The following is a 24,423-nucleotide window of genomic DNA, read 5'->3' on the forward strand; positions in this document are numbered from 1 at the left end:
CTCTGTGGCCCGTCTCATAGACTGCCTCCTCATAAGACAGAGTGATGAACATGTACCTGGGGAGCCGTTTGGATTTTATTCTCCTGAATGGAGCGATGTGGGGAGGACAGTTTTTCACTGCCTCTCTGCCATCTGTTATTACCGCACAGCCAGCGAGCAGCAGCCTGTTGTTTGTGTGCCACACTTAACAAATGATTCACTATCAATCACAATCGCTCTGTTGTTGGATCACAATTTGTCATTTCCCTGCTTTAAACTGAAAAGGAGAGGGCTATGCACCTAATGACGCACAGGACATGCAGCTCATTATTTACTTGCAGCATGCAGACAACCGCATGTGTGAAAGCTGTACAGTATGTGCGCATGCAGGAATATGTGAGCAGATGTACAGTGAAAGCACACCACCCTCTCTTCTCTGCGTGTTGACAGTAATGAATGAGTGATGTGTCTGTTTGTGTTGCATAACTCTCAGCTGGCGGATCAGCACGACAGGTCGGACCACCGATCTGACAGACAGTTGATTAGCTAAATGAGCTAAATGGGCCTCACAGACACATCGTATTAGACTGGGCGCACTGCAGAGCCTGGTGGCCCTAAACAGAGCGGACAGAGCGAGGCGGACGCCGGACTTACGGCTGGGCCCGTGGATCTTGATCGGTTCATTTGACTTGACGAGTGTGTGAGAGCACTGCTGGCACACGCAGTCCTTTCCACTGAACGTCACTCTGTCTCCGATGGGGAAGGGTTTACTGAGGAGTAATGAGAAAGATAGAGAGAATTAGACAACAAGAACACAAACAAGCAGATAAAAATGCCTGCAGTGATTCTGTGTGTTTACATTACATCCAAGTTTACACATGGAAATAACAAATGGGTGCTGGCAGAAACATGATTGGTGACAGACAAGCCATAATCCTGCTGACACAAGCTAAATACAGTCCGACGTCCTCTATGAACCTGAAAATACATTTCCAAACAGTCGGAGCGGCGAGTTAACAGCACGTTGATTGCTGCAGGAGCACCTGGCTGCTCTGTGATTAAAGAGGCGATAATGTGACGCTGCCACGGGCTTCTAAAGGGAAAACTGGCTCTCTCAGTGAGAATGAAAACTTATTATGGAGACAGCGTGGAGTGCATACTGATCTTAACTGCCTCTGTCTCTCTCAGTCTGTCCGCCCAGCTCGCTCTTGCTTAGCTCGCTCCATACACAGCTGGTGCCACCAGGTCACTGTTCTCGTCGCCACTTTAAAGCTAAACCAAGATGAAGAAGGGCAAGTGCGTACACATGCAGACAAGCCGAGTACATGACAGCAAGACAGTGGTACCAAATCACATTTATCATGATGCACTGTTTCCTCCCTCTTTCCTCTTCTATAGCATTTTTATAGAGACGGATTGATTTCTTTAGGATGTGAGAATGAATGGGGAGCTAAAAGGCTTAGAGAAGGCTGTTTAAAAGACATAGACGGCAGTAATCCTTTTACTCCCCCGCCGAGGCCTGGAGCCGGAGCCAAGACCCAGAGGGAGGCTAGAGTCTCCAGCAGAGCTCACAGTCAGCACACAAGAGTGCGGCACATCCATGCACTGGATGGAGGTCGTGAGCCCTCGAAAGTGTGTTTCCAGGGAGCTAGGAGTATTGTACAGCTGTTCCTGTCAGGCAACTGGCACATACAGTATTCTGGGTTTGCTCCTTTGTGCTTTTATATTATTCAAAGAAGGACAACGTCCATGCATAAAAGGGAACAGACAGAGAAGTAAGGAGAACAGATGAGCCAGCAGGGACGTTTCACCACACAAATTATTCAACAAAGGCTCTGGTAAACACTGAAAGGGACACAAGTCAATGAAAACTGATAAAGCCGATTATTCATTTAGGCTTCATTTTAATTTCACCCTTCAGTCGGTTCCAAGGTAATCCATCTGTTTGTAAACAATTTCAATTTTTAATTTAACGGAAAGGCCACACCGAGCAAAAAACGCGTCGAGTCTGTATTCGACACATGTATTCGCCTGATTTTCAAGGCTTTCGTGTCCACTTCCAAGCATGACAGGCCAAGTCTCACATATACTGTGTACATGCCTGACCGTAGCTCTGTCAGTCTACAGTCTATGCCGTGATGGTGCAGAAGAGTGTGTTAGTCTGTGCTTGACCTTGTCTTTACCTGTGTGTTGCTCTCACTCCCTCAAGACAGTCTTGCCTTGTCAGCCTTTCTCAGCGCTTTAAAAATTTACTCTGTTTACATATTTAATGCATGTTTCTTTTTCCTTAAAAAAAAGGCCACAGAAGTAAAGCTATTTCTGGCTTTTTACGGATATGAACCCTGGCTTTGATCACCGTCGCTTTCTAAAAAAAAAATAAAAAAATCATCACGGAAAAGTGAAACTCGCAGTCTGTCTTCATTAGAGCTGAGAGCCGTGATGACAAAGAGAAAAGTGGGACGATGATGAAGACATAAAGGAAGACGATGTGATGCGGATGGTGATTAAGGGCAGGGAGATGATGAGGGTAATGATGAGGATGAGGAGAAGAAGAGGCGGAGGAGGTGGAGGGGGTTTGTGGAGAAGACAGACAGGAGGGGAGCATGGGTAAAAAATAGAGGAGGTTCAAGAAAAGACTGTGAGCAATGTGACAGAGGGCAGACGGAGCAGGAAAGAAGAGATTCACCCTTCGGCTTCTCGCTGTCTCTTCCAGTTGACTCCACATACGCTGACACACACACACACACACACACGGACATCTCTGTCACTGCCAGGACTACTCCTCTGGCTGTCTCCGGCCAGTTGGTGTCAGTTCAGTTTTTTTGCCCACGGCTGCTGGGTATGGCCGCGTTTTTATCGGCCAATGTCAAGCAGATACGGACAACAGACAAACACTACCCTCCTGGAGGGAGGTGAGGAAAGATGGCACTCATGCAAACCTTATAACACATCAAAACAGGGGGGGTTGGAGAAGTAGGGATGGGTGTTCCCACCATGCGTGTATATGCGAAACAAACAGACAGGGAGCATGAAAGAGAAGGAGAGGACGACAAGAAGAGCGAAATGGTGAAACAAAAAGAGGAGAGGAGCCAACAGGGATGCTGACTCTGAGTTTGTTCGAGAGGAGCTTGACATGAACAGTGATGGAGGTCAGAGGAGAGATGGCCTACTTTTACTAAATCTAACAGCGCAAAACACCGGGTCAGCTCTCTTTTTGCAATCGTGACTCGACTATGAAAAGAGACAGCATGCTCGAGCTTTCCAATCAGATGTTTATTGACATCCCGGAGCTGAGACGAGGCTGAATCGTGAGCTCAATCGCTGGCATCGCTGAACGCACTATAAAGAAATGAGTCACTTTTGCATTTCTTATTTTGAAAGATGCAACTAGTGCAGCATCGTTTCAGGAAGGATTACATGGTCGTGGGGCAGAAAAAAACGGTGAGTCATGGCAGCGAGAGAGAAAGCAGTGAAACATTTCTTATTCAGAGGCTCCGAAATTTCCAATCTTCTCCTCTATCATGCAGTTCTCTAGCAGGCTACTTTCACAAGTCAATCATAACTCCTGAGCTCCATCACACAACAGAACTGATACAGGACAGAGGTGATGACATCATATGTACAGGGCACACACACTTGCTATGTAATATGTTGCCTGTTAGTAAGTGTGTGCTACTTGGAGTGGGCAATATGAATTAAGTCATATGTTGCAATATCAACATATATTGTGATATAGTGATTTTTCTGGAAAACATCAACATGCAAAGATACATTAGCTATCTCTTTATGGGTAAAGTAACCAGACTTATACATTTTAAAGCTGTACTAATTAATATTTTCACATTAATTATGGAGGAAATTAATATGTACAATAAATAAAGGTGTTGCCTGTAGAGTTGTATCCAGTTCATCTAGGCTCAGTAGTGTTTTAGTCTCACCGCTCTCATCAACCCGTTTCCAGCAAAAACCTGTGACAAACCCACGGTACCTCAATGCCCAGCACCAAACAGCAGACAAAGTTAGTGACTAGCTGGTTAGCATAGAAGTGCATTTAGCAGCTACGAGATCCAGATATTTTTTTAACAAATTGGTAATGTAAATGTGTTTGCAGCTTGTTGAACTGCCCGCGGGTGGCCAATAAAATACATGTTTGCACGTTGACAAATCAAGATGCTTGATCACATTGATACAAAATTCTTATAAAAATGTAATTTACCACAACACTGTCCTGCTAAAGAAGTTGTGGCAAAAAAAAAAAAACGTATTTGATGATTAAAGGATCGCAAATACAGAATGAACAGTACAACAAAATCTTTTGATGGCTGACACATTTATATTGCTTTACTATTCTTAAACCAAACGACAGACAGAAACAAGCTGCTGAACATAGTGCAGTATTTAGCAGTTTAAGAGGCTTTGTGTCATGGGTTGGGTGAGACCAAAACAGAGCTAAAAGTACAATGAACCAACGCCAGATCATTAACATTGATGTAGTATTGCCCAAACATATGTAAACCTGCAACCTCCACAGTAGGAAATGGCGTGCCTGTTGTGTGTGTGTGTGTGCACGCGTACCTGCAGACACTACAGACAAAGCACTTGGGGTGGTACGTGCGTCCCAGAGCGGAAACCACTTCTCCTGTGATGAAGCTGTCGCAGCGGTCGCAGCGTGTGCCGTACAGACGCTGATAGTCTGCCGTACAGATGTACTCGCCCTTCTTCTGGAAGAAGCCGGATCGAGCCAGATCACAGTTACACACTGTGGAGGGAACAGGTGAGAGAAAGTGAGAAATCAGGACATCCAAAACACTAAAGCATATGTTAACAATAGCAGAATGCTCATTTTGGCTTCCCATCCTAAAAATAAAACCACACAGAGGAACATCCGTTTGACCTTTTTCAGCCTGAGCTCCTTTTTATCTGTTTGTGTGTGCATGTGTGCTTGCTCGTGCTGTGTGTATGTTTGTCCTCACACACGTCTGCTAGCAAAGTTATTCAGCTCCAGACAGCGGTGAGTCAATTTGCTCTGATGGGAATATAATGATATAATCAGTGGGAAAGTCATTTTGTGCTAAACAATGTGAGAAAAGGAGACAAAACAACAGGCCGCAAGTTCCCAGCATCATCAGAAAATTGACTACAGATTCATTAAACACCAACGGGAAAGACAGCGAAATCATTTGCTGCGTATGCACAAGGTGAGTGCACAGTTTGTGTACGTATGTGTGTGCGTGTGTCTCTATATTGTGAATCCTACGCAGACAATATGTGTTACAGCACTTTGCCATGTAACTGAGAGTGAATTCCAGCGGGTGAAACAATATAGCTTAGAGGTGTTTTCACAGATCGGTGGCCAGGGCAGTTGCTGGTCTCTGGTTTCTCCCAGTCTGTGCGGTTTACCAACAGGAAGAGATGACAGTTATTGTAACCTCCAGCTGGAGAGTGGCATGGCACCGGTCAAGGTTACATGCTGTGTAATACAAGTCCAGATTTTTGCATGTTTATAGATATAAAAAGTCATATTTTTCAAAAATTGTCTTAAGAAAACGAACATTTCTTGAAACTTACATAAAGAGAATGTAAACCTTCAAAGCTGAGCTTCACCCGCTGTTTGAACTCCCCCGCGCTGACACTGGCACTATAATTATACCACTACAATTATCATGTAACACAACGACAACATAACAGTTCAGCCGGTAATGACACACACACCGACTGACCAGAATGTGGATGAGGGTTGATATTTTGAAATATTATGCTTATGTGCTTGATTGGTTGGCGTAGCTTAGCACAGTGACTGGAAACAGGTGGACGCAGCTGGCTTGGCTCTGTCAAATCCGCTTTGGAGCGCAAATTGTGGGAATTAAACAAATGAGATACACTGTGTTAATCGGTGAGTTTCAGAGGTGCTCGTAGGCACTTTTGTTATCTTCAGACAGAACCGAGCTAACCGTCTCCCCCTGCTTCTGTTCAAAAGGTGACATCCACCTACAGCAGTAGCACCTCTAAAGCTCACTAATTAACACGTTACACACAGGGTTTTATGTGCCAGACTATCCCTCGGCTGAGACCAGTTACAGGCAGCCAGCCAGTGTTAATGCTAAACAAAGCTAACTGGCTGCTAGCACCATCTAAATATTTACTGTAGTGTGGTATCAATCTTTCCATGCAGCAAAGCGTTTTTCCCAGAGTGTCAAACTATTTCTTCTATGCTACTTCCTGCATCTGGATCTACTACAGGACAATAAAAGAAAAAAAAACACCCTTTCTGCACACCAGAAGCAGGTCCACATTATACTCTTTAATGAAAACAGAGACTCTAAATGATGAAAAGATGAATGGTCCTCCTCCTGGTGGGCCTGCAGCTCAGGTGAAACAGGATGTCATGGATTGGAAACAAGATCAGAGGCTTTAAACACCAGCGACTGGAAGAGAGGACAGGCGCTCAAGACGTTAGAACTAGACGGCAGAGAGACAAATAACCTGAGTACAGCTCGGACTACTGGGACAGTACAACTCAATATCATGCACATTCTTGTACCCGGCAGCAGTGGAGCATACATTTACCGGAACAGTAAAAACACAGAACCTGAGGGACGGATCTATTTTTGACCAAAGCTGAGTCTGTATGCATTTCAAGTTTTCTTAGCCGCTCTAATCAAATTCTTTACTGAAATTGGTAATTGATCTGCCTGTAGTGCACATCCAGCAACAATTCCCCATGAAAACATATACTGTTTCTACTCTGAAGACAAACCACTGACCCTTATCACAGCATGAAAACCTGGAAATATAACGTGGAAAAGCTGCTAATCATGGGTTTAGCGACATCAAGTTCAACACACGATTCTCAAAACGGATTGCAACACACTGCCAATAAATGAGGGCAGATTGTGCAACAGCCAGTAAAGCAGCAAATGTTTTAAACTTAACAAAGCACCATTCTGTTTGTTTAGGAATGAAACAGCTCAAATACCAACAACTGGCTGCTAATAAATGACTTCATCCTGGCCATGCTGCTGAGACTAATGTCGCTGCTACAGGCTAAATTTGGCTCCCTATAGCCAACAGTTTTCACTGTATGCTGGCAGGCTGAGGGTTCACAGAAACACACACACACATGCACGCCCACACACACACACACACACACACACACACATATAAACCCTTCAAAGGGGCTCATTTAATCTCAAGCTGTTTATGAGTGGAGTGTATTGACTTAATGGTGTAATAAAAGATCAATGGGCCCTCACTTAAAAACAAAACAATCTCGGCTCCCACAGGAGGATGGAAACACATAAATCCATCCCCGATGAGATGGCACTGTGCATATGCAGAAGTTGGATGATGAAATGGGACAGTGTGTATGGTGAGATATGGATGATGGATCTTTATCATTATGACAGGTCACTGGCATCAAAGCCGGGCGGCTGCAGAAGTGCAGAAGAAGGGAGGAAAGCAAAGAGTGAAGAAAAGGGGATGCATGAGGAAGACCAGAGCTAAGATTTAAAATAGCCGGTTTATAAAAATGTGTGTGTGTGTGCATGTGCAAACCACATTTCCAGAACCACTGAACAATGGCACAGAGCTTCAAAAAGTGTCCCTGCTGCATTTTAAACCAGACTAAGGCTCTTACCAGAAACCCAAATCACAGGCTATCTGATGCCTTCATGGAAAAGGGGAATGGGAAAGTAAATATTTCCACTCAACTCTTCATAATGGAAAAAAATCAATGTGTTTTGAAATGGTCCATTGCATTAATTTAATAAAAAACATTTTCAATCATCTAAAAATTAACTGCAGGAAACCCCCGCCCCACCCCCGAAAGTGACTTGCTTTTCAATCTGCGCCCAGATTGATTTTCAAATTACGGGAATCTGCTCAATTAGCCTAATGCACTTCATTAGCATACGGACGCCTGACCAAATGACAGCTGGCCGACTGGACCTGCTCAGACTGGATTGGATGGGCTGGCTGGATGGTTCACCTGTTCTGGCTTATCACATTGTTTTCTTCTGACTGGATGATTGGCTGGTTGCATTGCAAAGGACGTCCCCTTTCCTCAGTTGCCATAGGAGACGTAAACCTTCCACAGTTGCCCTAGAGACAGCTAGGTCCCTAGTCTGAATGATGTGGTGGTGCTGGTGGTTGGCACATTCGGTTTTGCTGTGGTTGAACTGTTGGCTATAAATACAAAATACCATCAGTCATGATACTGTAACTTCAAATGGGTTTGAAACTGAAACTGAAACATTACAATCAAGTTTTCACTTAAATGTAATCTCAAAGCTGATTAAAGGTACCATCAGTAAATAATAAGACCATGCAAACTCTAAGTATACACGTGTATACATGTGCTGTATCTATGTAAACTGTCGTGAGTTATGGATCAGAATTAAAATCATAGTTTTGTGTGTTTTTCAGCCAATTTGAACGTCCCTGCAAAATGTTTTCCACATGACTTTTGAAAGTAATCTTTGGAATGACTTTATTGTTGTAGGCAAGAATAATGGCAGTAAAGCTGAACTGAATTGCACTGCACCCGACAGACCCAAAAGTAAGTGCAACTTTTTCAACTTTTGAAGCACAATCATCCCTCAGACCTCACGAAAAGCTTTCATTTTTTGCAGCCTATTTGCAAGCAGGCCTTTTCAAGTTCTCTCATTTTAGCCGTAACCATTAAGGAGAAGTTTCAAACGTATCCCTCCACATGTTTTCTTGTTGCCAGCACAGTGGGTGGAGTTGGGTCAGAGCTTGGTGTCTCTGTTGCTGCAGAGACGTGGCTTAGCTTGGCTCAGAGAAGAAAGCCTTTGGTTACAGCCGCACAACCAGCACCACATGGTGTAGACACCCACCCACAAAAACAACAGCCCAATGCAACCAGCGTAGAACCGGTCTGGTTTGTTTCACTATCCTGTTGATGGTCTTTGGAGATTTATACTGTAGCTACTCCTGGGAAAGTTGAAAATCAGACTCGTAGAATTCCTACATGAAAAGTTTTGTTTATATGAGAATTATGTATTATTTTATGGAGATATAGTCAGAATTATCATCAGTTAGCTTCCTAAACCAAACACAATCAGCTGCGCGAGGCTAAACTACATCAAAGACTTCATTTCATCTCTTTGCTCATTTTATGATCTTTCCCTGAACGGTGCTCTAATGAGGGAAACTAAAAGATGCTGCTTCCCTCCTACATTTTGCTCTTTTTTGGCAATGCAGGAAGTTAGCATCCAGACATTATAAGTCTAGTGATTAGAGGTTAGCATGTAGGCTGGTGTCTGCAGCTGTGGTCATTAGAACTGCACTGATTAGGCACCCACAGGGGGTCCGCATGATTGGCTATTTATCTCTAGCCAACAGACGCAATTAAAATTCCCTTCTCAAAGTCGGCCCAGGCCGGAACCCCAAAATAGTGCAGACCCCCCCCCCCCTTCTCTTTCTCTGTCTTTCCGCTTCAAGACTGCTTCCAAATCTTTGTGGCTCTGAGCACAAGGTCTCCACTTTATCTCAATTTGCACCTTCTTTTAATTCTCACGACAAGACGCCACCTCCATGCAACCTTCCCTTTCTTTCACAGTCCCCCTTCTCTCGGTTTCCCCCGCAGTCTCTCTCACTGCGACTCTTCCCTGAGATCATTATGCTACTGTTAGTTCTTCATAATGTGCTCTGAAGTAAAAGGACATGCTTTGTACGGTACGTCAAAGGAGCCCTGCTGCACATTCTAATTGTTTTACGGCTGCTGTCAACATTATGTAATTTCTAAAGCTTTTTTTTTTAACATAACAGAGGCAACCACAGTTTAGCAGAGAGGCATGTATGTAGTGGGGCAGTGACAAGTTTCAGCAGGGGAGGTGCTCACCTATTCACCCCCACATCTGTGCTACCAACCCGAAACCCAGGCTCCCCTGCTCTCCCCCTGTCCCCTGGATCTGAGCCCTCTGACAGGAGGAAACACTTCAAGAGTAAATAACGTGTTTTCTCAAGTTGTGCCAAATCACAGGGTGGGAGAAGAGGCCGCCAGACAGGCAGGAAGAGGAGTGCAAAAAAAAGGTCTACGACCACACTATCGGCTTTGTGAGGCTGTGCTCAGGCATGGTGCTGTCAGCTAACATTTGCCAATTAGCACTCAGCACAAAGTACAGCTGAGGCTAATGGAAGCAACATTTATTTTGGTCATTTGGTCAGTATTGACACATTTTGGCCTGATGTTGGCACCAGATGAAATCAGTCAGAGGATCAACCAAAGTTATTACAATTAATCCTCTGGGAAACATGAACGTCTCTACATCCAAAGTCGTTGCAATATACTGATATATATATATACACATACAGAATACATATATGTATATATATACATATATGTATATATATACGTGTGTGTGTGTGTATAGATATACTTATATATATTCTGTTTGGATATTCTGAATTAGGACCTATTCCAAATCTATGGTAGCAGGTTCCGATTAAGACGTGAAATATGCCATACACAATACAACACATGATGTCTGTTCATGATGTCTGGTCAGCTCTGTGCGCTGTAAACAAACCAACTAGCTAACAGTCTGCAAAGCTGGGATACAGATGCATGCAGAAAAGAAAAGCCCACATACTTGTCAAAAGGAGAAACATACGTACTTCTGAACATTATGAAAGACTTCTATCAACAAGTTTTTGGCTATGTACAAATATGTATTATATTTTACATATTTTCAAGAAGGCATCTGAACGAATTAAAGCCATGTTTTTATAAGTGTCATTTCGCTGCTGCATGTAAAAGGGAATATTAGTGAAATATTAATTTTGATTAGCCATGTAGACAGCTTAATAGGAACATTGTCTTTTGATGAATAAGGGCAAAATAAAACATAATGTTTTGTGCATGTTAACGTAGTCAGTGCCTTCAGTGTGGCTATAAAAAAGGAAAAGCAGTAACAGAAAACAGAAGGAGATGTAGTCCTAGAAAAGGGCAACAGGACAGGGGGAAAGAGGAAGAGAGAGATGGAGGCAGCTAAAGGCTAGTGCAGAGAGAAATCGTGCATGACTGACAGGGTTCTCCTAGCATTTGGCTGCGGTAGTTGATAGAGACAGATGGTTGCCCAGTGGAGTCCCTTCATACCAGCAGACCAGCCCCGCTGCTGAGGCCTTCAGCTTTTAACCCTCTGAGGGATGACGAGACACCGATAAGACAAGGGAAAACAGGCGTGAATGGGATCACAGGCACACAGACATAATCAAACTGCTAGAGACAGGGCCTGTAACATGCCATATAAATGCTCTCCAGCTGCAGCTATATGTACAGATGTTCTGGTTTTGTGGGTGTATGTGTGTGTTTGTCTAACACAGCGGGGTTTGTGGCTTAATGATCCTCTTTATCATTCAGAAATCATTCCTTTGCTGAGCCAGACACTTAAGCAGCTCTACCCCACCGTGGCACACACACACACCATTTTACACACGCATGCACACACTTAAAGACAATAGACAGGGCATCAGTGTGTGAAAATCCCTCTGGACGGTGACACTTGAGCGAGACAAGCGGAGGAATAATCCCTGTCATCTATCCCAGATCCCGGAGAGTCGTCGGGGAAAAGCGCCGCTGCCTGCCGCGCTCCCTTCTCTCGCTGCCGGAATCTCTCCCTAGCAACCAGGCATTGGCGTGGTGATTGGACCAGCGTGCCAGCGGTTGCTATAGCTACAGGAAGCTCCCCTTCCCTGTAACCCCCCCACTTTTTTCTGTGCTGTGTGTCTTTTTCTGTTTCTCCTCATAACCTCTCTTTGTTTTTCTCTTTACTCCTCTTGCTATTTGTCTTTTCCTCTCCCTCCATCTCCTCCACTATCTCTCTCTCTCTCTCTCTGTCTCTCAGTCTTTCCCTCGCCATCAGAGAACAGAACGACAGTACAGTACTGTAGGTTGACGTTATTAACACAGAGGCTGAGTGATGGGGGCTAGTGGCATCCAAAGGGAGGCTGAACTGACTGAAACAGGTCTGCAGAGAAAAAGACAAAGATGCTGCATTTGACAAGAGCCCTGGTGAGAATACCGGCTAGAAACTGAGCATTAGCAGAGCAGCCAAGTATTTATCTGACCTGTCTGTGTAAACCTGCTATTCCCTTTAGTGCTGGTGTTTTATGAGAAAAATCAGTTTTGTTTCAGAAAATAAATAACTACTGAGAGCAGCCTGGCAGTTTATATGTGGATGTGTCTGTGTTTGCATCTGTCTCTTGTCTGCTTGTGTATTTTGTTCCTGTGCTTTTGTTAATATGTGAGCTAGCTGCAAAGGAAACACGCGCCCATTTTTCCCTTCGCCTGTGATTTATGTGTGTGTTAGCTTTGCGCTCGCGCCACTGACAGGCCACGCTGTTTCTGTTGGAACCTAAGAGTGCCAATTATGCTTCAGAGGCAGGGTAAATGTGGTCACTATGTCATTAGGCCAGTATGCACGAGTCAGCCCGTCTGCTGGTAATACAACACCACATCATCCATACGGTACCGACCGCTGCTACACTGAAAGTGCCACGGGATCCACATAATCGGTACACACACATACACTCCCACTGCCTTCTCTATGTTGGGACTTGATGCATCAATCTGTGAGCTGGCTTCTGTCTTCAGCATTTTCCACAGACTTCTTTCTTGAGCTGATTGCGTGGCTGCTTGTTCATGCCATAATCAGCCGCTGTATAATGGGTTCAAATGAGAGGTTAAATGCACATGATTAGTGATCTGTTCTTCTTGTGACTAATGCATGAGAGAGGAATTATGTTAATGTGGCATCTAGAAGGTAATGCGGTTGTGTGGGCAAAGACAGAGGGAGGATAAAGTGATAGACAGGATGGATGTAAGTATTTCTGCATGCTAAACAAAGTGTCTCTGACTGTTTAAGAGTGGTATGAACATGATCTATTCAGTCAGGGCATAGTCAGCCCCTTTGTGGGAAAAGATGACAGAAATAAAGAAAGAAAAAGAAGACAAGGAGGAAAAATGAGGGGAAATTACAAAGATTTTATGTCATGGTTTTGCAGTGGAAAAGAAGGGACTGAGGCACGCGCACACACACAACACAATTGGTCAAGGTCAATAAAACCTGGGTACACACACACTGATTGTCTGAGAAGAAATTGCTCAGCAAAGAATGAAATCAAATGTTGAAACACACCCCAGGGTTCATAAACACATCTGACAGATAAGGCAATTGGCTGCTGACAGCGGATTGTCGCGATGGTGTAATACAGTTTAGCCATTAGCCTCCAAATCGCACACGCCGCATGCCAATGTCATCCTGTCCCAAGATGAGAAATTGATTTCATGCTTGGGTGACTGTCATCAGGAAAGAAAGGGAGAAAGCAAGAGAAGGAAACAGAGGGAGAAAAACAGAGAGAAAAAGCAACACAGCCATGGAAGAGAATATAGAAATTCGATCTTCAATCCTGCTTCTGCATGCACGACCATTAAGCCTCGGAAAATATACAGGGGAGCAAATGGAAAGCAGAGAATAGAAACACAGACAACAGAGAAAAGATGGAGTTTATGAAGTTCAAAAGAACATGCAACATGTTTATGTGTGAGAGGATTTCGACTGTGAGGGGGACGCTGAACAATAAAAGCTTTAGAAAACTGCTGGCGATGCAGAGGCCCATACAGGAGAGCATATTATGGGCAGGGATGTGGCACAATAGTGCCCCGTCGCCTCATGGGACGTGGAGAGCTCTCTGGAACATGCGAGGGGAGGGCTGTCTGATAGGCGTTTAACATGACGCTCATCGATGACAGCTTTCCATTACTGTGCTGCTGCTGCTATGAGTGAGAGGGAAATGTAGGAAGGAGGAAGAGCAAGTGAGAATCAGATTGGTGTTACACTCAAGTGATGATGTAATGTTTAGGTGACACAAACAGCAACCCCATCCCCCTTCTTCTCCTCTTTTCTGCTCGCTTCCTGTGTTCACCCCCCTTTTTCTCTGGGGCACAGGATAGCGCCTTACGATTGGTTAATAGCACCATAGAGATGCTGAGAATATCCACCAACCAGGGCCCGGGTGCCCCTTCACACCGTTACCACAGCAACCCCTCACAACCACAGTGAGCGTGCACACATGTATGGATGTGCGCGCTGGTATGCCTGAGCGCATGTGTGTATATGTGCACTATGTGTTCTCGTGTGTGTAACGGGAACATGTAACAACAGCCCTCCAATGAATAGCCTTCAGTGAGTTTATGTAGTGTGGAACAGCTTTGTGCTGTACAGCAGTGTGGTGCAGCTCACACAGTAACAAACACAACTTATTCAGCTTCTTCTCCCCGACAACAGCTGCCCAAGAACTGTCTTACATATTTAAAAAAATTGCCTAGCAAAGTTTCTACTGAAATGGAGTCATTTTCATCAGCACTGCCTCTGACACGTTTCTCTTAAAACAAGCAACAGTCAAGTCTGCCCTCAAAAAATCTGTAAAACTGCTTTACATGTATATGTGAGTCAACAATTGGTGAAGACGGATGTTTGGATGAGATGCAGTACGTGTGAAAACAGTCTATGAGAAATAAAAGGTGTCTGTGACAGCAGGAAGAAGATGAACGGATCTACTGAACAAACAGGAATAATCAGGAATAAATCTGTAAAAATAAAAGACAGTTTATAAACAGATTTGTTCAAATATGGAATAAGTCAGGATACATAAAAACTGATGCCTATTTTGGGCAATTTGTATTACACTTAAATTATTTGCGTAACTATTCAGTTATTAAATGTAGAAAACTGCCAGTTACACGTTATTTGATACAAAACAGAAGATTCAAACTACCTGAATTTAAATTTTAAGTCTGTTTGTTTTTTTGTTTTTTTAAATTTTCATGGAGTAAATACATTATTCAGGTAAAGTATGACATTTACAGACAGCCTGTGTGACATCAACTTGGACTCACACAAACTCAGTTCAGCCCACGAGAAAGACTGGCTGAGGAACAAAGTGGGAGAGATTTGGCAGAAATTATGTCAGATAAGTTTATAATTATGCAAATGTGAATGTGATTAGATGACTGTTGAGGGCCATTTTTTCTTAATCTATCTGGTTGCTTTTTCAAAGTCATCTGCGAATGACTGAAAGCAACCAATGACTGACTGTCTTTGCTTTAGAAATGGAATTATTAACATAATGTGCATACTTGCTCCGGGCTGCACAGCAGCTAGACAAATAGCATTCCTTGGTTCTTTGGCTTCTAATTTACACAGACACTTGACTGCCATGAGCCCCTCTCAGAGCTGCACTCAATTCTAAAAATGTTCTGGCAATTTTACATGTAAACGTCACGTTTGAAAAGAACTTTGAGTCATTTTTCCAGATAACTTGTTTTTGCAATCTTGCTGAGCCAAAGAAAAAAAAAACCCATCTCATTCATCAGATGATCAGCTTCCTTACTTTTACACTTTCATTCATGTGAACTGCTTGCGCCATTAAACCCCACCAAATGTTTTCCCTGGATAGTCCACAATATGAGAGCAAACGTTTGTTATGTGGTTTTTACCTGCAGATTATTGGGCTGTAAAAAAAAAAGGCAGCAGAATTACATATACCACATCTATTTCTAATAAATGACCTGTTTGTCTTATATTCTTAAAGCAATGGTTTGAATATTTCTTGGCTGGGAGTATATTTCCCAAAATGTCAGACTATTCCTTTAAACAAATAATTAGCCAAAGCATTACAACAGTCTCCACAGCTTAAAGAAGCAATAGAACACAAGGAAATTCCTTTTAAAACAGGAGAAACATTACAAAGGAGAAATGCACGCCGTACTATTCCTGGTGTACGAGGATGTGAGATTATGTCACCACTGTATGGGTCAGCGGTGCTCACCTGTAGCACTGCAAAGCTAGTTGAGGTAGTCTCATTAGACCACAGCGTACAACCGAGGGAAAATCCTCTCCAATAACAAGCTACCTTAGCAGGAGCCTAGGACCCATGCAAGGCACCTCTGATCCGCTCCAATCCCCACCGTGGGCTAATAGTAGCACTCAGCATGAACACTAGGAGATGGATGAACAAGAGGATATAGTGTATATCTGTCAGTATATGTGTGTGTGTGAGTGTGGAAGGTAGTGGCAATGATTGATGCCTTGTTTCTGGTCTACTGAAGAGATGAGATGAGTCCCATCTTATTTAACTTTAACCACATTTATGATGAGGATCACAGCTGAGGCCTTTGTACAACACTTGCTGTGTTGTGTTGTTATGTGCTAGGTTGGCTCTGTGGCACCAGCTATATGTAAGTTCTCTTTTAAGTAAACACTAAATGATATATTGACTCCAGTTAGTTTTAGTTAAGCTGCGTCGTACAGAGACGTATGGTTCATCTTAACTAGTCTGACAAAGCCCAAACTAACTAAAACATTGTTTCGGAAAATGACATTTTCACTTCCTGTGGCCAATCAGTGACAAGTGCTATTCTTAGTGGAGTGTTTATTATCTTTATGTCTCTTGTGCCCAATTGTCTTTGAACACTTCTGAAACACAGCAAACAGGCTAACAGCTGAAAATAAGTTAATCACCAGTTATCGGCTTTGCTAGCCAATAATGTAGTGCAATGTTATAACGACAGTTTAGTTACGCCTTTCTCACGGAGAATGCGCAGCAACCTACTGCAGGTTCCCATGTCTTACCGGTACAGGTGAAACACTTGACGTGAAAGTGGGTGTCTTGCACTCGTACCACCTCTCCTTTGCATACTTCCCGACATCGCTGGCACCGGATTGGTCCAGAACTTCGTTCACCGCCTCCAGAGCCTTGATGATAAGCTGCTGAAGACAAAAAGACAAAGATTTAATATTCTATTTCTATCTAACTCAACTATTTTACAAGCTGAACTGACTGGTGTCCTAAGACTTTATCTGATATCGCTGTGATGGTGTTATTTCTACAACATCATAATTAATGTTGCTCCACGAACATCATTGCAAGCAATCAAAAAGTGACAAAGTCTGCATAGGGAGCAGGTTATGGTGGATAAATGAGTCAAACACACCTGGGAAAATGGGGTTTGTGTCCTCTGTGGAACTTATTACTCTTCATGCTTTTTTGTTTTTATGTTCACTTTTAAAGTTACAAGGCTTAAGGTTTTTAGGATGAGGACTAACCGCTTTGTTGCGCCAACATAATGCTCTCTCAGATAATGAGTTCGGCTGGGATTGCTGGAGCACAAACCCAAGAAATGAAACAGAGCTCTTCACGTTAGCCTTCACTCTAATATACACAGTGGAGAAATACTACCTACAGTGGAGGTGCCAGTCATGAATGGGGCTTATTTTAACGCCATCCATAACCCTGCAAAACAACTGAATATGAAATGTAGGTCAACCTGTCCTGATGGACATAATAACATTGTATTAATTCAAAATTCTAATGGATTAGCATTGAGCAAAACATAACTGCTTTTCATATTCAAGAGTTTCTCCAATGTATGCAGCAAACCATCACCAGAACTGGGGCTCTGACTGCACTACAGACTGTACTGTGTGCAGTTCACACAATAAGATCAGTGTGTAGCTCTGTCAACACTTGTTCTGAAGCTGTGAGGTCTGACACCTATGGAAGCTGGGTAAGCTCCAGGCTCTCTCTCCCACCGTCTCTATTTTTCACACAGTCATACAGGCTGACACACACACACACACACACACACACTGCTGCGTCAGGTTAGAAAGTGGACGGATCCCCTTACCTCACTATGCATTTGGTTACATGTCAGACTCCCGCAAGCCCGATAGCTATTTCACATTGTCAGGAAAGCACGTTCTCACATGTAGCCTTAACAGTAATGGAATGAATGCAAGCAAAAAGGTCAAAATGGCAGATTAATTTGATCTTAAATTAGTTCAGAAAACGATTTTGTCTAAGACCTCTCAGGGTAATAGAGGCTCTTTAAAGGTCTATCTACTCCTCTAGGCTATAAACAGACCCTCTTGCATCCACAAGCGGAGAAAACCAGCCTCCCAATACAAAGACTGTGCCAGAAGAGCTGGGCTCACAGTGTCTTATTTTGCTCCATCTTCCTTAAGGAGCATGTGAGTGGTCCTACACTCTGTGAAGGGGATATAATGGCAGGGTAACCAGCTGGCCATACTGCCTACCTGAAGGACTTTGCTGCTTCAGTCAGAGCAGCACCAGCATATGAGCTGGCGTGACAGAGCTACTGATTCCATTTCACTGGATGAATCCGGAAGGACTCGCAGCACTTAAAAAGTCTAACATCCTTGCACGCTTCATAGCCTGAGCACTCTTTGCACACTCCATACATAGTGTAAGCTACAGCATGTGCAGTGAGTGTGAGGCCGTACATGCAAGAGAGAATGCATGACTGTAGTTGTTTATTTTTCTGTTCAGGACAAGACTGTGGGCACTGGAAATATGCAAGTATGATTAATTCCCACACCCAGTCTCCCACATTCAAGTCTGTATTAGTTCATTGTTTCCCTCACAATGCTGGCAGCACCTCCGGGACCCACTACCCTGCCTATCAAATGAGTGTGTATGTGTGTGAATGTGTGTGTGAGGGAGGCCAGGCGAAAGAAGTCTTTTTTTGTCATAAAACCAAATGGCCAACACTGATCCAATCAGGTGTGAATGAGAGATAATGGTAACTAAAGGCAGTACAAGCAATCCTGTGCCAACACCTACTGGAAACACACAGGACGTTTATTTAACAATGCTGACCTTCTGAAATTGGGCCAAAACAAACCTCTGGCACAGTCTGACAGCCAGGCAAAGCTGTGTGAAAGAAACAACATATATCAAAACTAAGCAAGGTGCTGAATAAAGATAGTCCACACATATCTAACAGGGCTGCAGTATTCAAGGCAGAGGAAGTAAATAGTAAAGATTCCCACAGATTTTCAACAAATATATACCACTGAATGTGATGCTTATTTAACTTGTTGGGTGTGCGTGACAAAAAGCTGCACCTCAGCAGAGAATCCTGCTACACAATCAGCTCTGGATCTTATGTAACTCAAATTGTGTCATGGCATTCATTCTCATTGAACGCAGCCAAGCTCTCCCTGTCTAAACCCATTACAGAGCTCTAGAACAAACCTCCATCCTTTCCCATATTGAGGCGTTGAGTCATTCTTCTAATGATAGTCACCAGACTGCAGGTGTAATCCACTGACTTCAAATCAGTGGCCAGTGCCCCAGGAGAATACAGCCTCTGGCAGACAGGTGATAAGAACAGGACCAGGGTCAGAGAGGCTGACAGCATCCCCAGGGACAGCGAGGCTGCTGCTATTTCTGCCCCTGACCTGGCAGCCCCGAGTAAGAACATGCTGGGAGCTCAGTCACAAGGGATGTTGGGAGATCAATGGTGACGAGTGAGTGGAGTGAAGACTGGGGCAAGTATCAAAGAGAAGCAATAGAAAGACAACGTGGCTTTAAGATTAATTATTCAAGTAAAAATGTGTTGCCTTCCAACATAAGCTTACTTCTATAATGTAAGCAGTTTTTGCAGTCACACCAATGCCTCTCTATGGGTGCAGTTGTATTGTTTCAGTGTACTGCATTTTGGAAACAGAGACAACTTTACATCAATGTCTGGGGTGCCCATACTGCAGTCTAGTCTAAGTCTAAGTCTAATTCAACCCTATCACACTAAGGCCATTTTCTGAGCCATGCACATACATCAAATATTTTTCACAAGACTGCAGGCATGTTCTCAATAGCTAACATCACTTATTTCAAATTTAAAAGAATGTTGTTCCACTAAGAGTCTCATAGTGTCCTCAGATCCACCTGGGGCCCAGCCCCCTGCTTTGAGACTGAGAAATATGATGCAAGCTTCATAACATCTCTTGCTCATTCAAAATTTTCTGCAGGTTAAAATGCTGTGAAACTATCTGCTTAAAAGTCAATCTCGCTCAGACAATATGTTCTCACTAAGGACAATCAGTGCTCTGTATTATAGAAAGCATGTCTTTCTGGTCCATGATCTAATTCAGCAGATGATCAGGTGACTCCCAACCCCCACTTCAAGGCCGTTCGTTTCTGTCAGGGCTTTGACCAGAGGCATTCATCAGAGCAATGACACTGTCCAGTGGTATCACAAACATACTGTCACTCTATGGAGAGAGAGAGAGAAGGGTCAGACTGCTACTGACAGCCTGAATGATCACTCAATCCTACCAGAAGTCAAGGTCATGGAGATGGCAACCTTGACGACACAACATAAAGTACAGCCACAGCGGTGTAGCTTTGATCTGAGTGAGTCTTATTTTTATTCCGTTTATTTAAATTATAAAAAAGATCTTAGATCTTACAGATTAAATGGCATCTGAATGGTATTTCCATGCAGCCTTCATCATTTCCTTTCCTTGTTGTACAAAAACACACTGAGTACCAATGCGGTAACTACAATAACTGTAGCTGCAAATGAGCAAGAAAACATGTGCCTAATTTTATATTGGTCTGTAAATACATGCCAGGCGTACATGACTGTGTTCTGTGAATATTCATGTGTGCATCCCAGCATCTGTGTTTGCATCTGTGGATCTTTGTCTCCCACCTTTGTTCTCTGTGTTATTGAACTAAGGCGTCTGGCAGCACGAGTGATAAATGGTGTTTGGCTCTGGTTTGGACTGCTCACCAGATGAGGCAGAAGCACAGGAATCATATATGATACAGCTCCCGTCGCTGTCGACCCGTGTCCCGACTCATTCCTCCAATAAAACACGAAAAGCAAAACTGACACTGAAACAGCACAGAAAATATTCATTGTTTACTCTTGTGCTGTCCTGTTTATTTGTGCATTTATTTATTTTTCCCTTTCTAGAAGCGTGTCCTCAAGACACTCACTGTCAGTGGGTCATTGGATCATTCTGTCCATTCATACTCTTCAGACAAAGATATTGTACCTTAAAAACTGCTTTCCATGAAATTTTCTAGGAATATTCATGGCTCCCAGAAGAGCAGTCATTATGATTTTATTGATTCAATAACGTCTTTCACCATCATTCAGTCAAAAATTTCTCCTTCAAGAACACTTTGATCCATGGACCATGGACTTTGCTGCTCTGTGGTCAACTGAGGATGAATCCTTGATACCCAAACCGGGTTGTTTCAAGATCTTTATTGAACTAATAATGTAAGTGTTCTTGACACAAGTGGATCAATAAGCCTGATTCTACTACACTTTAAGATATGGACACAGAAAATTCTGAAAAGAACTGACATTACATTTCACTCATCCACATCAACCAATTGACAGAATAACATGTTCTTCTAACTGTCTAACTACAGCAGTGGCTTAAGCTAAATGCTAACATCAGCAAACATGTGCTAATTAATATTAACCACATAGTGCAAGTGAGGCTGATAGCAACTGTTAGTGTGGCTAAAAAGACGCTGCATGAGACTAAACAGCTTAGCACAAAAGAAACTGCAACTAAACCTGCTGCTCATTTAATTGCTTATCATGCATTCAAAGCATATGTCTTAATCATTAGGTTGCATGAGACACAGCTTGTCTCTTTAAAGTTAAGACACCAAATGGGAGTGCTTTTTGGAAGCATTTTGTATGATGCTTGAGCTCTCTCTGGTCTATAGCGAGAAGGAAAGAGGTGGAGAGCTGTCAGTGCTGTCTTTGATGTATGGCTCTGCAGAACCCCTCAGGTCCCTGAGCTCAATGATCAGTATATTGATCAACATGTGTTTTATCACTCCCCTGAAATACCTGACGCATACTGTGCATAGACTGCATCTCAGAAACGGCCTGGTACATCAGTTGGGCCGAAGTTTTGCAAAACTGCATCTTTACTCTCAGGTAATTATCATAAATCAGCATGTCTTTCTCAGTATATGTTAAACCAAGGTCCTTTCCACCAGAGACGAACCTGATAACGTGCACAGTCCCGCCTCGTCCGCCAGCCAGGCAGAAAATGGGAGTCTGAGCAGACACACACAGGCAAAACCCAGTGACCATGAGAGATAGAAGGCCCAGAAGATGAAGACAGACAGTCAGAGCGGTGTGTAATTACTCCATGTGTGTCGATGGCCTCTGGGCTATCACACCCAATGCAGCGGAAAGCAGTGCGCGCAGCCCGGCCTAACAGGCCCATTCACATCCAAACCTTGGGAGTGCTGAGAGTGGAGGGGAACATATGTTTGACTGAATGGAGGGATGGGAGTGAGGAGAGGAGGAGAGGAGGAGAGGGGATGTTCTTTCCTCGGCTCTGATGCCTGCTGTGTTTTTATGCCTACAGCCAGACCACAGACACATGTCACACTACCATCTGCCTGCTGTGACAACGCTAACACACACACACACAGTTAAATGCAGACACGTTCACGCATAATCACACTCATAACCACAGGTTGACGCGTTGTTGATGTGCACGTTTGTGTGCATTTCTGTTTGAGCACATGCTTTTAAATCAGGAGAGCTTGTGACAGCTCTCCACATGCTGGCTTGTTGTCAACTGAGAAAGCGTTTCGAGCTTAACAAAAGAATTCTACACATTTTCCCAGCAAGCGAGGATGCAAGGAGCTGCATGGAGCTACAAGGAGCTGCAAGGAGCTGCGAGGAGCTGCAAGGAGCTGCGACACCACTTCACCGGCACGCACCTCGCCGGAAGTGGCAGTCAGGCAAGGCTCGGCACCAGAGGGTTAAGAGCACTGGATGAATAATGTAGTGCCACACAATGATGGGCTATATTATGAATGATGCAGTAATACCCGGTTCCTCCTGTAGACACAGAGGACAGGAGAGGGAGGACAGAAAGCACATGACGGAGCACCTGGTGCACATCAACCTCAACTGGCCTCACTGACAGCAAAGAGACGGGGGGAATAGTCTTTAAAAACTCTTCCCTTGGAGATCCAAGAGGTCTGCTTTGCGAATCAACCAGTGATAACTTGTAAACACAACAAAGTGGAGGCGTGCACGCAGGCGTACACATGCACACACAGCTGACCCGCAAGCCCTGCAGGGAAAGCCCTGATTCAGCTGACAGAGGATCAGGGCCACAGTCAGCTGATACAAGGTCAGCTTAGCATCACGGCAACCCCTGGGCCAGTCTGGGATAAGCATGACAGAAGCCCTCAGGCTGTCAGGCTTATTTGTCATGTGCAGCATGACAACTGCATGAGACCAGCCCGGCGGTCAGGTGAGAAACCTCCGGCTCAAGGGTTTCCCGCTCCTGCAAGGAATGCGTCAGAAGACAGGTGGACTTTTATGAAGAGGGGACAGCTGACAGCCTGGGTGGTCTCCCAGTGGAGGTCATGTACCGCTGCTGGTGGTGGCAAGGAGGATGAGGAAGGAGAGGGCCCAAGCAACAGCTGCTGTGTGGATGAAGAATCCTCCTCCATGGATGAACTCTGGGCAAATGCTACTTTGACCTCCAGATATATTTAGCTCTCCTCTCCCCTCTAAACCTGCTGCAAGTCTATTGAGAGCCTTGTTTGACATCTTTTTTTTTTTAACCCTGTACATGAAAATCACAATTTAATAGAGCAATGAAATTGACTATTATGGTATATTAAGTGAAATTGCATGGGTTAAACCTTGATTTCCATGTTATTTAAGTTAACACTTTGTGTAGTCTGTTCAATCACATTTAGGCTACTCTGCCCTCATCTATAGGTATTGTCCTCGCGCTTCAAGTGGAGAGATAAAGCGCGCAAGAATGGACTTACCACTGGAACTCATGATGCCCGGCGTGTTCCTATCCAAAACAAAGCACCTCCGTCGACAATAATCCCATAAAGCGAGAGCAGACCTTCACGGAGCAGTTTACTCCTTCCACACTGTGTCATTAAAAAGGAATATCCAGTGAACGTAAATGATGCTCTCCACTCTCCGCAACACTGCCTCCAGTCAATTTCTGACAAGGTGGACAGAGCTCCAAAAACGGACAAGAAAAGAAGAATAAAGCGAGGATATTCCCAGAGATAAAATCCAAGTAAAGCTCCTGTTCTTGCTGTGTGGGAATGTCAGCTGTATGTGCTTCTTGTTGTTTTTTTTTTTCTTTTTTGTTTATTTTTTTTTCTCAGAGGAACAGGCGGCAGTTACAACACAATGCTGCTCAGTCGGATTCCACCTTCACATTTTCGCTCCTGGCTGCTTCCAGCTCCGCCGCGCTCTCCCTGGCGGCGCACTGCTGCTGTCACCGTGCGCCGCTCACACCGCCAACACAGCCGCAGCACACCTGTTCCGGCCCACACTTTCAAAATAAAACCAATAAATCAGACTCCTCACAACGCAATATAAGCCTTCGTGTTACTATAAAACTAAATGAACCACAGATAATAGACCACCATGATTTTATTTTTGATTTAAACAAACCAAACTCTTTATGTTCTGCATATTTTGATCATTTTGATATCAAGGGATTAGGTATGTGTGCCAGGGATTAATTCTTACTTAATTTATCCAGTAATTTATCCACACATAATTTCAGAAGCCCTTAG

General features: G+C 43.8%; 1 protein-coding gene across 6 annotated transcripts in view; it reads right to left on the reverse strand.

Annotated features, from left to right (window-relative positions):
• The window catches only part of ablim3 (actin binding LIM protein family, member 3), a 42,179-nt gene extending 18,119 nt beyond the window's left edge, over window positions 1–24,060 (reverse strand). For 5 of the 6 annotated variants that reach the window (XM_041943868.1, XM_041943867.1, XM_041943866.1 and 2 more), the window contains exons 1-4: window positions 23,650–24,060; window positions 16,635–16,772; window positions 4,555–4,738; window positions 634–749 (exon numbers count right to left, since the gene is read on the reverse strand). In XM_041943868.1, coding sequence (XP_041799802.1) covers window positions 634–749; window positions 4,555–4,738; window positions 16,635–16,772; window positions 23,650–23,662 — 451 coding nt within the window. In that variant the 5' untranslated portion in view covers window positions 23,663–24,060. The remainder of the gene's footprint in view (window positions 1–633; window positions 750–4,554; window positions 4,739–16,634; window positions 16,773–23,649) is intronic. The other variant, XM_041943865.1, reaches the window with a different exon arrangement.
• Between the last annotated feature and the right edge of the window lie 363 nt (window positions 24,061–24,423).

Source organism: Chelmon rostratus, chromosome 9, assembly GCF_017976325.1.
Source record: "Chelmon rostratus isolate fCheRos1 chromosome 9, fCheRos1.pri, whole genome shotgun sequence".
NCBI lineage: Eukaryota > Metazoa > Chordata > Actinopteri > Chaetodontiformes > Chaetodontidae > Chelmon > Chelmon rostratus.